We start from the raw sequence: 16,714 nt of genomic DNA, 5'->3' as shown, positions 1-16,714 counted from the left end.
CAAGTCCACGAGACATTGGGCAGGCAGGCAGGGCGGCTAAACTTCAGTCGAAATTCAGTCCCTTTTGGTACCAGGTAGCGTGGTGGTGAAACTGAGAGACTTCAAGAGATCTGGGCTTGCACCGTCCTGGCTCATCTCCGTCCAATGTTCTTGACGCGATCCTCGTTAGAGTTACCGGGCTCTCATTCATGCACTCCTCTCAACGCCCATCCACTCACGAGTGGCCGTGAGCCTGTGAGGGCCTTGGCTCGGGGTAGGTATGGTTCGACGGGTGATGTACACTACAGCGAGTGACACGCGCGGCGGGGGTTGGGCAAACTTGTCAGAGGAATTCAGTTTGCAACGGTCTTCCGTCCCTCCCATTCGGGAGTGGCTGAGGGGCAAGAACGTTCCAAAGAACCCAAAGAAGGGCAGACAGACGGACGACCAGAACAGGGCCATGGGGCCTCGGGGATGGTTAGTTGAGGATCCAGGCGAATAGCATAAGATATGACCACAGAGCCTCCCCTTTTCTCTTGCAAACTGACTTATCCGCGACGATGGAGGGAACAGGACATTGCTCGCATGCCCTATTTGGGTATTCACGGCCACAATGGCATCCTTGGGGATCCCTGCCGATCAGCTCCAAGCATGATTGCATGCATGAGTGGCTTCGACAGTGAGTGGGACGAGGGTTGGGTGTGCGGGGACCCCTCTGCGGCCGGGGGCGATGACTTTCGAGGCCAAATGGTCCCTACGGTAGTGCTTGGGGTGCTTGCGAGCCCTGGAGGACAGGACGAGACTCGACCGGCGACTCGTCGAAGGGTTCATTTATTTAGCGGCGGGATCAACGAAAGGGGAGCGATCCTGATCGTGGAAAGTGGAGAGGGGACGGCGGGAGACAGGCTCTTGTTTCAGAGGCGATGGCGCGCCTGGGGGAGACCTCGCATCTCTCCTGAATGCCCTGGGGGCGTGTGAGTGTGAGTGTGAGTGTGAGTGGCCGCGCGACGTCTTTCGTCCGTACTTGTCTTGGGCCCTTTTTTGTTCAACCAAGGAACCTTGCTTGAGTTGAGGCGAGGGTTAAGAAAGAGGTGGTCTTTGTCTGATGGCGTATATATGTGTGTGTGCGCGTGTGTGGGTGGACGGGATGGTATTAAACAACGAAGGGCTCCCCCTATTTGGCCAAAGTAGGTATGCATTGATTGTCCTTTCTCTTTTTGAACTGTCCAGTTTGAAGCATCGTCAGTTGTTTTGTTTCTTCGATTACATGAGTCCATGAGTCCATGACCAGATCTGTTGTACCTGACTTGGACTCGCAAACCCAAAAGAGCAACTCGATTTAAATTAACGACGATCTCGAATACCATTCTCGGCAGTTCAGTGGTTATCGATAAGCCAAAGTCGCTATCGAATCCCGGCGCCTGCAGCGGACGAGCGCTGCCAATCGACTTAGCGAGCCACTAGAATTGTCCGAAATGACGTCCACCGTCGACCGTCCTCAGGGGGCGCGCCCACTGTCGGGCGCCAATCTGCCCGGCAACGTAGGGTGCAACGAGGAATTCCCCGACTTTTGTTTACACCACGACCACCACTCGGCCGGCAGCCAGGCGTCCACATCTTCACCCGCATCCACGACCCCTACCACCCCGACCACCGCCGAGCGCCCGTTGTCGTCTGCCTTCTCGACAACGTCCGAAAACACATCATCCCCCGCCTCCTCTACCGCCTCACGCGTCCGTACAGACAGCGGAGCCAGCACCAACACAAATTGCTCCCCCAGCCCGAGAAGCAGACGAGACAAGACCGAGCTACAGGCCGCCCGCCTCCAGAGATCGGGGAGCAGCAACCTCGCACTCGCACGCAAGAGCAGCGTAGCCAAGAAGAACCGATTCCGTTCCGCCACAGGCTCCTCGCCCGCATCCGCCCTCGCCGCCGTTGAGCCGCCGCATGATCAAGGCCTGACGAGGATGGCTTTTGCGGAACAGCAGAAATGGATCACGGTCCAGCAAAAGACCTTTACAAAATGGTACGACGGACCCCTTTAAGTCTTTGCGGGAGGGAGAGCGGAACATCGACAACCACTCACCCTCCCCCACCCCCAACCTGGCAGTTTATCTGCTGGGTGCTACAACGATCATGAACTGACTTTTGCGTTTCTTTTCACTTTAGGATGAACACCAAATTGGAGGCTCGATCGCTCGAAGTAAAAGATCTCGTGACTGATTTGAGTGACGGTGTAAGTTGGACCCCTATTTTTCCACTGGTTTGCGGGGTTCGCTTGGCTTACAGAATTCTTCGCCCAACAACAGGTCCTCCTCATCCACTTGCTAGAATGTCTATCCAACGATACCCTCGGACGCTATGCGTCCAAGCCGAAACTTCGCGTACAACGATTCGAAAATGCAAACACGGCCCTCGACTTCATCAAGGGCCGCGGCATCCAAATGACCAACATTGGTGCCGAGGATGTCGTTGACGGAAACAGAAAGATCATTCTCGGCCTGATATGGACGCTCATTTTGCGCTTCACCATTAGCGACATCAACGAAGAGGGCATGACGGCCAAGGAGGGACTGCTGCTGTGGTGTCAAAGAAAGACGGCCTGCTACGACGAAGTGGACGTCCGCGACTTCAGCGGCAGCTGGAACGACGGACTCGCCTTTTGCGCCCTGTTGGATATCCACAGACCAGATTTGATCGACTACGACGCACTAGACAAGTCGGACCGCCGCGGCAACATGCAGATGGCCTTCGACATTGCGCACAAGGAGATTGGCATTCCAAAGTTGTTGGATGTTGAGGACGTGTGCGACGTTGCAAAGCCTGATGAGAGGTCGCTGATGACGTACATCGCCTACTGGTTCCACGCCTTTTCTCAAATGGAAAAGGTGGAAAACGCAGGACGCCGTGTAGAAAAGTTTGTGAATAACATGGCCGGCGCCTGGGATATGCAAAGCGCGTACGAAAGGCGGATGAGGGAGCTTCTGAGGCAGATCAAGGAGCAGATTGAAAAGTGGCAGCAGGCCAAGTTTGAGGGCACATACGCCGACGCAAAGGCCCAGGCGAACGAGTTTGCGGCGTACAAGCGAGGGAAGAAGAGAGACTGGGTTGCTGAAAAGAGCGAGCTTGCCACTCTGCTAGGCAACATCAAGACGAAGCTGGGCACATACAGACTGCGGCCGTATGACCCTCCACCAGAGTTGTCCCTCGAGACGATGGAGAAGGACTGGGCCGGCTTGTCACAAACGGAGATGAAGAGGGCGCAGTTGATCAACGAGACCATCAGAGAGTGAGTGTCCCCTGTATGCGATCTTGCGTATTCTAGTACTAACCCTTTGGCAGCATCAAAAACGCATTACGCAAGTCGTTCGCCGACAAGGCCAACGACTTCGCCATGGCGTTGAACACCATGCAGCTGGCAATCTCAGGCCTGGACGGCGACGTCGAGGACCAGCTCCACCACGTCCGCAAGCTCAGCGACAACCTGCCGCCACTGGACAAGTACCTCGATACCATCGCCGCCGTGGACGCCAAGTGCCAAGAGGCCAACATTGAGGAGAACGACTTCACAATCTACACCTACGACGAGCTCGTCTACGAGCACAGCCTCGTCAAGTCGTCGGTGCAGAAGAAGCTCGCCTTCCTCGACAACCAAATGGTCGCCCGCAACATGACCAACCTCACGCCCATCCAGCTCGAGGAGTTCGAGTCCGTCTTCCGCCACTTTGACCGCGACGACACAAACTCGCTCCAGGAGCTCGAGTTCAGCGCCGCCCTCGCCTCCTTGGGCCTCGTCTTCTCCGAGGACGAGATGCACGACTACTTCATGGACACGTCACACGGCCGCGACCACGTCACGTTTGAGCAGTTTATCCGCTTCATGGTCGACGTCACCGAGGATCAGAATACCGCCGAGCAGGTCTTCCAGTCCTTCCGCGAGGTCGCCGACGGGAAGCCCTACGTCACCGAGATGGACCTCCGCCACTCCCTCGTGCCCGACGAGGTCATTGACAAGCTCATTGAGATCATCCCGCCGCACAACGGGCCCGATACCTCTGAGGATAGGGGCATGCCGCAGTACGATTACATTGCGTTCATGGACAAGCTCATCAGCGACGAGAAGGGGGGCGCCGGGGCGGGCGTGCCCAGCGGCGTCTTGCAGGAGCGCACGAACCGTACTAGTATGTTGCCGCCCAAGGAGTCCAAGATGAACGGGAACCATTGAGGGATACGAGAAGGCAGTACATATGAAAAAGAAGTAAAATTCAAATAAAACTACAAAACAAGAACAAAAAGGTGGGAAAAGGACAAAATTTGCAGGAAAGCAAAATAGTAAAACATGAAAAAACCAACACCAACACACGAGAAACCACCTCCGCAGGCCATGGTCGGGTTCGATAGGGGACGGGTTGAAGGGTTCAACGGCAGAACGGGGTGGGCAGGCTTCTTCTCTTCTCTCTCGCAAAAACACAACCCACACCAGGCAAATTTCCTTTTATTCCTCTTTTAAATATAACGGCACCCCATCAAGCAAGCAGGCAGGCAGGCAGGCAAAGCAAGGCATAGCAGAGAAGAATAAAATCAAATCTTCAAAGACGATAAACACATCATGGACGCTTCTGTACCATACATGTCTGTATATGATACACCGCGACGCCTAAGCGGTTTGCATCATCATGGCATGCTGACCTAGTTTATATATAATCTGCGTCCGTCGACGGTCTCCCTGTTGTCAAGAGCCGGCCATGACTTCGCGCTTAATTTCCTTCGCAGGCCGGGGTCGAGAAGCGTTGATTCGGGAGTCCAACCCGAGCAGCACCATGCTTCTCGTTGTGATTTGTTGGATGCCTTTGCAAATTGGCATTCTGGTTACTCTTTCTGCTCTACTTTGAAACTATTCATAGGCGGATATGAGAGAAACAAGGTCGGATAGACAGATGGGTTGGTAACTACCGCTTACAAGAGTATGTTACAAGTGTTTTAACGCCGTCCAGCATTGTGATGGGATACGCTCGCCTCACCCTCTCGCCATCTTCACTTTGACAGAGGAATCGCTGCCATTTTCACTTTGTCGTCTGACTATTTCGACAGCGCCAGCCAGTACTTATCTACTCTCAACCTACTTCAGTCGCAATGGTCACTCACGCCTAGTCAATTACTTCGAGCTGAACCCGCCAATTCCACCCGGTCAATTCCGCCGAAAGGAATCGTCAATTGCGGCCATACAAATCGCTCATTTCGCTGGTATTCCGGCGGAGGAAGGAGTTAGCTAGACTGGGTTGGGATCACGAAAGTTGTGGCTGGCAGTGGCACACGGTCAATGCCGTGTAGTCGAAATAACCAGTCTCTTGGAGAAACTTCACGCAGACGATTCCACGTGGAGAATCTCTTTTCCATTGTGTAGCGTGTGTGTATGTTTGTACCTCTTTGTGTGTATTCAGCCTTCTCTCAAACACCCTCCAAGTCCGAATGTTGCCATCCCTTTCCCCTGCTCGGTCAGGCCTCAAGCTCGGGCAGAGCCATCCTCACCCAGAATGGCTTGCCAGACTTTTGTTTGCAGAAAACAGTCATATGAAAAATCAAAACGCCATTGTCCAGTATGCTTATCCATATCCCACAGGAATTCCTTCAAATGAGTGCAGCAAGCTTTGTCTAGGCCGTATCTTATCTCTTCACGTTTCTTCTAACCACCTCTCTCGTTTCCTCACTTGGACCCCTCAAAGGCCCCCATGTCCTTGAGTGTAGTAGCCAGCCGTCGGTAGTCGCGCAGCAATTCGAGAACCTCGCCAATCTTCAGGTCGCCGGGGTTCTGCATCTCCATGAAGCGCTTGTTCGGCGGGCTGATCTTTGGTATCTGCTTGGGCGGCAATGCAGCTGCAATGTCAGGGAAAGCCTGCGAAAGTCAGTACATGGTGTTAATGTTGGAGATTAGAGTACGTACGCTTGCAAGGTCGCCGCCGTCAGCTACCTTGGTAGCCGGGCCATCCTTGGTCATATCCTTGGATACTTCCTTCGCCGCAATGGGCGTGGATGCGGTCCGGCTCAGACCTCTGATCATGCTCATACCGGAGAACCTGGAGAACGAATTGCCAAAGTTCCTCACTGAGTCCAGAGGATTGGTTGCGTTTCCAGGAGATGGCGTCGGCAGATCTTTCTCCCCTTCTTTGGCAAAGAGCACCTTCCTCGAGCTGTTGACGCTTCGCGAGCTATCTGCGCTGTGGTCTCGACTGACTTTGCGTCCACCGATGAGGTTTAGAACCTTATCCTCGCGGACCGGGGGCCGGCGAGTAGATTCGGCCTCCTCTGTGCCATGAACCGAGCTGGCACCACTGACGGACCCTTCCTCCTCGGGAGGCGGGGTGCTCATCAGCTTTCGAGCATCATCGAGCGTCTTAGGCACGACGAGCCCCTGGCCTGATTCGGTGGGAGTGCCCTGTGTCTCGCGCAACTTGCCGACCAAGAACTTGTAGCTATCACCCAAACTCGTCGAGATCGTCTTTATATGCTGGTCCGCTGTGTTGAGCACGGCGTCACTTGCGGCACCAATGGCCTGGGCAGGCGTGTTGACGAGCTCGCTCAGTCTCCTATTCCGAGCCTGAACCGCAGCACGAAGCCCGGCCGATGCGGAAGGCGACGCAGGCGGTCTCGTTGGCGTGGCATTGCCAGAGTCGGTCTCCACCGAAGGATCCGCCGTTACCGTCAGTCCCGGCGGGAACGCCGGAGGGAATGTCTCAGCCCGCGGAGTACCCGGCTGGCTGATACCTCTGGCAGGACCTTGGGGCAACTCATCGGCCCTTAGTGTAGACAGATCGACCGTCTCCAAAAAGCTGATGGCTGCTTCCAAATTCGTCAAGCAGTATGCGGCCTCGCCCGTCAATTTCGGCTCCCATCTAAAGTGCTGAATAAAGTGCAGGTCGCTAATAACGTTGAGATGTTCAGGAGGAAGCGTGATGAGGGTGAAGATGAGCATAGGCATAATCTCATCTGCGGATGCAGACGGGTGAAATTGCGCCAGAGTCTCGACAATATCCTTGTGTGCCGCTTTCAGGTGGTGTACCTTACCGAGCGGGTATCGCTTCTCATTCATGAGAATCAAGTCTCTTCTAGCCTGCTCAAGCGATTTCTTGATCTCTTCAACCTTTTCCGCAGCGGCTTCGGGCGTCTGAGATGCATCGTCGCCAAGATCGATTCCCAGGTCGGCCGGTCCAATGCCGACCAGCGCGAGTGCTGCGGTCTTTGATCGCAGCTTTGAATCCTGCGCTTCGTCCTGGGTGCTCTTGTGGCGGTAAATCTTGTCGTAGATACCTTCGCACAGTCTACGCTCCACTGCCTCCTCGATGATGCCACGCTTGGCTTCAATTGCTTTCCGCGCCTTCTTCTTGTTGGCGAGTTCTTCGGCGGTGATCATCTGCTGCTCCGGCTCTGGTTTGGGGAGATTTTTGGGTTTATCCTTGCTTCCGAGGGAAGCCGCCTTGGCTCGAAGCCTGCTAGCTGTGGAGACCTTGGATGACGCGGACGGCGCAGGCGATGCATCCCGATTATGCCGTGTGATCAGACTAGAGATGTGTGTGTTGACATGTGTGGATGCGGTTTCGTAGAAACTCTGGAATAATGCAGACACATTGTCGATGGTCAAAGGCGCGGGGTGACTTTTCGAGCTGAGAGTCTCGACGAAGCTATCCGCGGTCAGTACATGAGTGAAGCCGAAAGAGGATGGTGCGCCATACCTGTCAGTCAGACTAACTAGCTCAATTGGAAGCTCACCCAGGTCCACAGAACCTCTGCCGTCGAATCCATCGTCATTATCTGTTGACGGCCTTCCAGCAGTCTCGAAAGCATCAGGGCCCTCGGGCTCGTCTACTGGCTTCTGCTGGACCTTGCTGGCGACGGTCGGCGTCGTTGTCGTCGTCGTCGTCGTCAACGGGTCGGCCGCAGTGCCATTCTGGAATGTTTGAGCTCGTTTCGGGACTCGGAGAGGATCGCTGTCTTCGCTCTGGCGAGTGAAGGAAGGCGCTCGTATCGTATTTGGACGAGTTGCTGGGGATTTGGAGGGGCCGGTTGACGCCATAATTTCGACGATGCTGGAAGCCATTTTCTTGGTCAGTTTGACTTCCTGGAGATGAAAAAAAGGGATTTTCAGGCGCTGACTTGGGGCTGACAAGCAAACATACCTGGTCTGGTGTTGTCAAGGCGGCATTAAGTAGTGGAAGCGATCTTGAAACCCGATATCAGAGGAAAGAGATCCCTGGTTGTAGCACGCGGGACAGATTTATGCCATAAATGGAGTAGGAGAACAGGGATGATGGCTCGTAAGATGGCCCAAGATGGCAGCTATGTTTCTATTCGCATCTCTAACAAAATGATGTCAGTGCCGTAGATGGGTGCACGGGGTGCCTTGTGCCAGCGCAAAGCAAAGAAGAGGGCGAAGACGGGGCGAGAGAGCAATGAGGTTTTGAGGATTGTTGGTCTTTGAGCAGCTTGAGAATAGGCCGTTCCCGTGAAAGGAAGGTAACGCAGGTAACCAACCGAGCATGCCAGCTATGGTCGGTAAGGAAGACAAGTTGACAAGGTAGCTCCCGCCATGCCCCCGCTCAAGTTTTATTGGAAGCCCACAGGTGTCATCTGCAGACGGATCCGACCTTCAGTGCATGCATGTGCTGGGGGGGCACGAGGAGGACTGACAGCGGATGTCTTAGCCTCAGGTCCTGATAGCAACTGTAGCTACCTTAATGTAGGTAGGTACGAATGCTCTGTACTCTGTACTTTGGGGCTTGGTCTTGATCCCTGGATTCCAACCAGTGATGGGCCCATTCTAGTACCTTGCACAACGTACCTTGTTCCGAAGCATAAATGGTGCCTCGGAATGTCATCAATGTTGGGCGTATTATCCATGGCAGCAACCCGGACGGGTTGCGACGGGATCGTTGAGTAGCCGAAGGTCCGCTGAAGATGCCCCTCGATGGTCCCCCAAAGTGGCGTGGAACGGTGGATGCCAGGCACCAGGCAGCTTCGGATACAGAAGGCATGCGCGCTATCTGAGGGGACATTGGTCACATGCTGGTGCGGGTATCCCTGGTTGCGCCTTATCGGGGGACATGACACTATAGGTACCAGCCCAGGGTAGCTGTTAAGCCGGCTGCAGTATCGACGACATAAAGTCTTAACGCAGATCCGGAGGCGGAGACCTTTTGGCGCCGGGAGTGGGTTATCGGGCCTGATCTGTGCACTCTCCGCGAGTCGGAGGCAACGTAAACAGCGCCAGCGTCGTCCACCTGATGCTGTCATAACTTGGGGCACGTTGTCTGCGCATCTCAACGTCGGCATCATTGATCCTCTTGTACTCATCTACCTCCACGCGTCGCCTTCCGCGAGACCCAACTTCTCGTTGCTTTCACTCCCTACTCTTCGTCAACCATTATTCTTGGATGCGACTTCTTTTTCTTGTGTCTTGAGACAACCATGAGACTCAAATTAGGGCGAGGGGGCCAGTGTAGCTCTGCTGGCAGGGTTACGGCACAGCTGCTCTTATCGTTCCTCGCGGTATCACCGACTCTAGCTTCCGTTGGGGAAGTGCCAAACAACGACGAGGCCGTCCTTCAACCAGGACCTTTACTTCCACCCAGCACCGCACAACCCAACACGGGCGAACACATATTTACATTACGACACATTTTCCACCATGGAACATATCGGCATCCTCAGCTGCACCGACGCAAGGATGTCCGCCACTCCGACGGCGCCGATAACCAGGTCTGGCTGGCGGAGGAGGACGGATACAAGAGGGAAAGGGTGATGCCTCTGAAGGCCCAGAGCACGCCTCTCAAGATCGAGCGCATGGTTGATCGTCGGCCGTCTGTCGTTGATCCCATGGTCACCGAAGCTCGTCAGCGCGGCTATGTCAACATCATGTCGCCATCCGATTGGACTACCGACGAGGTCCCCGGACCCAACGTCACGGACAAGGCCACGGTTATCAGCCTTGCCATCATGGCTGCAAACGCTTACATTGAAGAGGAGGGCAAGGCGGACTGGGAAGAGGTCGGCAGCGGCTACAATAGGAGCGCTGATTTCGGATGGGAGGGTGACGGACTCCGGGGGCACATCTGGGCGGACGAGACGAACTCGACTATTGTTATTGGCCTCAAGGGAACTTCTACGGCCATCTTTGACGGAGAGGGAACCACCACCAACGACAAGGTCAATGACAACCTCTTCTTCAGCTGCTGTTGTGCTCAGCAGGGGCAGTGGACCTGGCATCAAGTGTGCGACTGCGCCACATCCACCTACTCGTGCAACAACACCTGCGTCGTGCAAGCGCTCAAAGACGAGCACCGATACTACACGGCGGCCAAGGAACTGTACTCGAACGTTACCGAGCTGTTCCCCGACTCCAACATCTGGCTGTCGGGCCATTCCCTCGGGGGCGCAGTCAGCTCCCTCCTGGGCCTGACCTACGGTATTCCCGTCGTGACCTTTGAGGCCGTGCCAGAGGCGCTCGCCGCCAGCAGACTGGGACTGCCTGTTCCTCCAGGATACGATCAGATGCTTCATCAGGCTCGCACAGATACCGGCGCCTTCCATTTTGGTCATACGGCAGACCCCATCTACATTGGGACCTGTAATGGTGCTACAGCGACGTGCTCCTTTGCTGGGTATGCCATGGAATCGGCCTGCCATTCTGGACTTGAGTGCGTTTATGACGTTGTGGCCGACAAGGGATGGAGAGTCGGCATCGGAACCCACAAGATCCGATCTGTGATCCACGATGTCATCATGAAGTATGACACGGTCCCAGAGTGCAAGGCTACGCCCGAATGCCGCGACTGTGCCAACTGGAAAATGTATGAGAGCAACGGGACCGAATCGACCACGACGTCCAAGTCCTCGACAACATCGAAGACGCGTACTCGGACAGCCACCTGCCAGACGCCGGGCTGGTGGGGTTGCTTGGATGAGACCACGACGACGCCGGTTACCACTACTACTTCCACGTCGACCACGTCCACTTGTAAGACCCCTGGCTGGTTTGGATGTAAGGACGAGTCGACCACGACTACGACCACTTCGTCTTCAACTACGACTACAACAACGACGACTACTTGCAAGACACCTGGATGGTTTGGCTGCAAGGACAAGACTACATCGACCACGAGCACGACTTTGTTCCCCGGCGCAACCCCGTCTCACACCATCACTGCCGCGCCCACGGCCACCCCGACATCAGCGCCCACCAAAGCACCCCCTTCAGATCCTCGCTGCAATAAGAGGTACTGGTTCGGATGGTGTAAAGAATGGACCCAGGCGGGCGAGAGCTGGAGTGAGGAGATGTGATTTGCATAGGTCCAGATTTACCTGTACTTTTGGGTTGAAAGGGATGCGGGAGCATTACATGAATTAACAGGCGGCGTTTGGTCATGGGAACGGAGTACACATAGGAGCTGGCAATGCCAGCCACAGATTAGCAATTACAAGTCATAGGAAACTATGCAAACAAGCTTGGAATATAGAACATCATATCAGGGTCTCATCTGCAATGATAAGTTGACATATATGGTGTTGGCAGGTTTACCTTACCTACCTTAGGCAGCCGTGGCCGGTCGCCTCAAGAAATCGGGGAACGGCGCACGGAGGTAACGCCCCCTAAGCCCCACTGAGGGACTTGGGGCCGTTGGTTGTTGCCCGCTGCCCGCTAACTCCCGATTCGCTTGTAATTGGTACCTTGCCGGAAGGTGGTTCTAGGAAAGTCGAATTGTCAGACGTCACAAGTGCCGCGACGTCCGCTACATCTACAATTTTTTTTTTTTTTACCCTTCTGGACGCGTCTCACGCAGACACTACTTTACCACCCTCAACGTCAAAACTCTCCCCACGCAACCCATTTCACTCGAACAGGCCGCCGGCTGTACACGCCGCACCTCTCACAGCGCGGCAGACATGGGCTAAGGGCCCAAATCCACACCTTTCAATTCGACCGACGCGATGGCTACAACGGCAAACGACACCAAACCTTCATCGCGCGATGAGTCTTCGGACTCGAGCGACAGCGACAGCGAAAATGAGACCCCGACAGTCGCCACTCCGACCACAGTAGAATGGTTGGCGACCGGTCGAGAAAAGCGGTCTACCGCCGGTAACCGCATGAAGTCGATGCTCGCCAACGAAGAACCCGATTCGGACCTCGAACTGCTTTTTGCCGAAGACGACAACGACGAAGGCTTCAGCGATGTCGACGATGCTGGTTCCGACGTGCAGATGGACTCGTCATCCGACGACGAGGATGACCAGCAGCAGGGAGACGACCTTGAGGGCGAAAAGGAGCTCGAGAAGCAAGCCAGGGAGAAGAAGCTAGCGTCGCGGAAACGCAAGGCCCAGGAAGCTATCCCGGCCAAGTTCAGAAAAAAGGTCCGCATCGAACAGACGGCCGCACCCGCGCCGCGGCCGAAGAAGAAGTCGGAACGGACGAGCTGGCTGCCCTCGGCGGCTGACATGCCTATCCGCGCCTCGCTCCGCCAGACGACGATGCTCAGCAAGGAGCAGCTGCACCAACAGATGAAGGAACGCGAGGCGAAGCGGTTGAAACAGGTGGCCATCATGGAAAAGAAGGCAAAGAAGCTCGAGGCGTCCAAGAAACCGCCCATGACACAGGCGGAACGGTTGGCTGAGGCGGCCCTCGTGGAGAAGCGCAACGCAAAGTCGTTAAACAGATGGGAGGTGGCCGAAAAAGCGCGAGAAGAAGAACGGCTTGCGAAGCTCGCCGCTCTCAACAATCGAACACTCAAGGGCCCTGTGGTGACGTACTGGAGCGGCATTGGTGAGTGGGAGCATCATCTGAAGCACGTTGGCAGGGTCGCCGAGGAAGAGAAGCCCGTTCGGAAGAAGAGGGAGAAGAAGGAAAAGGTGGATAAGACGAAGGGCAAGGAGAAGGACCAGAAAGATGGCAAGGAGGAGGGCTCAGCGTCGAATGCTTCTGAGCCGACGCTGCCTGCACCGACGACAGAGACGACAGCAGAGGCACAGTCGAACGCAAAGCCTGACGCTCCGCCAGCTCCCCCGACGTCAATGGATGTCGACCAACCTCAGCAGAACGATGCTTCAAAGGCACCGTCGCCATCGACACCCGTTCCGCCCGTCCCAACAGACCCTGCACCGATAGTGAAGACGGAAGAGCGCCCCCGTGTGATGGCTCCCCCACCCATTCCTCCACCGCCATCGTCGTCACTCGCCATGCCCAAGCCTGAAGACAAATCCAGGATCATGGCACTACCATCAATACCACCACCGCCGACCTTTGGCTCCATGTCCATGGCTCCTCCCCCTATTCCGCCACCTCCAAAGACATCGGTATTGGCAGCTCCAGTGCTCGCGCCGCCTGTTCTTGCCCCTCCCTTGGGTGGCATCCACCTTGCTCAACACACGACGCAGCCAAAGTCCAATGTTCTGGCGCCTCCGAATGTATGCCAGCACAAGTCTCCTCTATCCATGCCGGCTCCTCCCCCTCCACCATCAGCAAGACCGCCGCCGCCGCCACCACCTTCACTAGCACCACTCCAGCCGTCACAAACAATCGCTCCGCCGAAGCCTCCATCACAACCGACGGTCGATCCCTCTCGTCTCGCACCGCCTATGACTGCGCCTGCGCCGGCAGAAGCACCGGCGCCTGAGGAGCCCCCCCCGAGCGAGGTTGCTCGCAATGCCTTTATTCTTCGCAACTTTGACGAAGAGCGAGTGCGTGACAAGACTGTACAGACCCAGATTCTCTTTGGACGGCGGATGGACCGCCTTGCGAAGCCAGCGCCCCGGCCAGTATGTGTCATTACCGCCCACCCCGCTCGCTACCGCGACCCCGAGACGGGTTTACCTTATTTCAACGCCTACGCGTACCGCGAAATTCAACGACTCCGCCGCGGCGAGTACAAGTGGAGCAGCCTGCTCGGCGCATGGGTCGGCAGCTGCACATATGCCGCTCGCGGGGTGCCGGAGCGGTTCCTCAAGGGAGGTCCGCCAAGACAGCCAAAGAAGAAGGAGGTGGAGAAGGAGGAGGCTAAGGTTCCAGAGACAGAAGCAGAGAAAGGCAACGGCGCCGTCGGGGAAGGCACCGAGAAGCAGGAACCCAATGATGCCAAGACGACACTGCCTGCTCAGGAGGGAGTGGTGGATCAGCCGACAACCAAGACGGATGCCGCGACGGTGCCCTCACCGTTACCGTCGGCGGGGCAGGCACAGGCGCAGCCGCAGACCCAGCAGCCGCCGCCGCCGCCAGCCCAGCCGCAAGCGCCGCAACCACCACCAGCAGGCCAAGTTCAACCCACCCAGGACAAGGAAGTGAACTTGGCCGTCACCGAGTCTGTCACACAACCCGCTGCCGCTTCGGTTGCGACCGTTGTCTGAGTAAGGACAAACTCTATGGGAGGCCCGCCTGAGTAGTTGAGCAGAACAGAAAAAACGTTAACGGGAACGAAAAAGCCACGACTATTTGAGGATTTTCATCGGACGGTTTGTTCCTGCGCCCTGAACAAATATAGGCTCCGACCGATCAGATCGGAGAGAGTGGGCCGAAACAAGGCACACACCAACATACACACATACCTACACACGGGGAGTTCAGAGGGAGGGTAGGAGGAAAGTCAAAACATGGGGCCAGGGCTCGACTTTCGAGGTCCCCAATGTTCACGGGCGTTTATCAGGCCGCTTGCTGTATTGGGTACGGCGTTATATATGGCCTTTTTGGTGTGGGATGGGACGGGGATACTGTACTTCTATTGTGATAATACCCGCAGGGCAAGTTTTCCCTCGTTGAAAGGTGGGAAAGATATGCTCTGCCGTTCTCGGAAGTGCTCTGAGAAACTTGAACAAATGCTTCACTCTGTCCTTGTGTGTGTTGTTCGTTTCCTTTGCATCACTGGTCATCACAGTGTGGTGTTGTTCGTAAGTACTACCAATGAGACATGTGATCACTACATCAGGACAAAGGGTCCAGTTCAGTATCTCGTGAGTTGTCCAGCAAAATAGAACTCCGGAACTCCACAGCATTCCGGGTTAGTCCACTCAGTCGGGAGAGAAAAGACCGACGAGACACACGTAACCCCCCTTTCTTCCCCTCCGTGTCGTCAAAAGTCTCTTTTTGAGATTTCCCTTCTCCCACCTCGTACGTAGTGACACGATTCAATGGTATCAAGGGGCCCTCGGAAGCTGGATGATGAAGCACGAAAGGGGGGATGGCAGACCGAAAGCAGACTTAGCTGCTGGAGGCCGGTATGGCTGGCTAGGTGGTACGGTTGGGCTGGAGGGCATGAAAAACGCTATTTAAGAATTTGTTTGGACGTTGGGGGTGTAGTGGTTGACTTTTTCTCGTGCCAGATCTCTTTCTCTCTCTCGCGCGCGCGCCGAAGAATGTTGGGATGGTTTTTTTTTTTTGTGATCAGACCAGGGCAGGTTTACGTACGACTGTAGACAGACCACTTACAACCCACGGTCCATAGGGTGGGTGCTACATTGAGTGGGCGAAAAGCTTAATTTGAGGTGTGGTCTCGACTTTCTTGTTCCGGGCATGAGTCGTGATAGATGCGGACATGTGGGAACGCATGATCAGGAGGAAGATGTCAGGTCCAGGGTAGGGAAGTGGTAGAAGGTGGAGGTTCGAGGGAATGTTACGCCGTTGGACATGGTCAGACTCGGAATTCAATCTTTGATCGAAAACACTATCAACGATGCGTGGGATATAGGTGGATGGAGGGGATGAGGTTACGTGGTTGCATTCTGTACACCGCGCCATCTCATACAATCCATCTACGGAACTCCCACTCGCAGGCATGCCTCACCAATACATCCGTTTACGCGCGCGAGCAGAGTAGCAGTAGTAGTAGCATTGCAGGAAGTAAGGCTGTTGACACGGAGCCGCAAATCCGACGTTGAGCCTCACCAAAGCATGCTTCGCCTTTCTTCCCCTGACCATTCGGCCCCTTCACCTTCACGTTGGACAAGCCTGCCATACCATACCATACCACACCACCACGTACACAACCAACCATCCCAACCTTTCGGGTTCGATATCGGATTCCCGTCTCTCCCTTCCAACCATCCGAAGCTTTCATTCGTTCCTCGTAGTCGTACCTGGCCTTACGTACCTCTCTCTCCCTCCCCTCTCTATAATTCTATTGGGCGTACGTACGTATACACACACCATCAACATTTACGCTCACTAATACATCGTCGTCCCATGTTCAAGGTGCTGCGGTCTCAGTAAGACCCTCCGCTCTCCCATCCCTACTTTCTTATACAATCCCACTGGGTGCCGATTGGGTATGAATAATAAGCAACCGGGCCATACAACCCCTTCCATGCACCGTTCAGAATTTTGATTACCTAGTTTCTGGTGCCTGGGTAGGTGCCTGGCTGGTGTGGGAACATACCCGGATACTTCCTAGGCTGGACGAGGATTGTGATCGCAAATTTAGGAACACCCTCACTATACCTCGCTGAAATACTCGCATCTCCCCCAATCTCCTGTGTCAACTCTCTTTTTCTGTTCCGACGTTGACATCACTTGGCGAAGAATTCGCGGGTGTAGGGAGAAGTACGCTATACCGCAGAGAGAGAGTCCTTTTGAGGGGTCTCCTAAGTTGAACAGGATCATAATTCAACCGCTTCTTCCTCTATCTTCGGACCCCCTTCTCACATACCCCTCCCGTCTCTCCGAGGAGCGAGTCCCCTTGGACGCACACGTGTTAAAACACCA

At 55.2% G+C, this 16,714-nt stretch overlaps 4 protein-coding genes across 4 annotated transcripts; 3 read left to right on the top strand and 1 right to left on the bottom strand.

Moving 5' to 3' along the window:
- Positions 1-1,454: 1,454 nt before the first annotated feature.
- Positions 1,455-4,204, top strand: CPAR01_13921 (uncharacterized protein; the record flags this gene model as incomplete). The annotated part of the gene is made up of 4 exons (XM_060498173.1): positions 1,455-2,005; positions 2,149-2,215; positions 2,289-3,268; positions 3,322-4,204. The coding sequence occupies 4 exons, from the start codon at positions 1,455-1,457 to the stop codon at positions 4,202-4,204; spliced, it is 2,481 nt and encodes an 826-aa protein (XP_060342907.1).
- Positions 4,205-5,683: 1,479 nt separating this feature from the next.
- Positions 5,684-8,071, bottom strand: CPAR01_13920 (uncharacterized protein; the record flags this gene model as incomplete). The annotated part of the gene is made up of 3 exons (XM_060498172.1): positions 5,684-5,872; positions 5,921-7,655; positions 7,707-8,071. The coding sequence occupies 3 exons, from the start codon at positions 8,069-8,071 to the stop codon at positions 5,684-5,686; spliced, it is 2,289 nt and encodes a 762-aa protein (XP_060342906.1).
- A 1,367-nt stretch (positions 8,072-9,438) lies between these two features.
- CPAR01_13919 (uncharacterized protein) lies at positions 9,439-11,310 on the top strand (the record flags this gene model as incomplete). The annotated part of the gene is made up of 1 exon (XM_060498171.1): positions 9,439-11,310. One exon carries the CDS (start codon positions 9,439-9,441, stop codon positions 11,308-11,310), a length of 1,872 nt encoding a protein of 623 aa, XP_060342905.1.
- Positions 11,311-11,958: 648 nt separating this feature from the next.
- On the top strand, positions 11,959-14,367 carry CPAR01_13918 (YL1 nuclear protein; the record flags this gene model as incomplete). Its single annotated transcript, XM_060498170.1, has 1 exon — positions 11,959-14,367. The coding sequence occupies one exon, from the start codon at positions 11,959-11,961 to the stop codon at positions 14,365-14,367; it is 2,409 nt and encodes an 802-aa protein (XP_060342904.1).
- Positions 14,368-16,714: the final 2,347 nt, after the last annotated feature.

Source organism: Colletotrichum paranaense (genome assembly GCF_030867605.1).
Source record: "Colletotrichum paranaense strain IMI 384185 chromosome Unknown Scaffold_14.1, whole genome shotgun sequence".
Lineage (NCBI taxonomy): Eukaryota > Fungi > Ascomycota > Sordariomycetes > Glomerellales > Glomerellaceae > Colletotrichum > Colletotrichum paranaense.
This window is presented reverse-complemented; position numbering and strand designations above follow the sequence as displayed.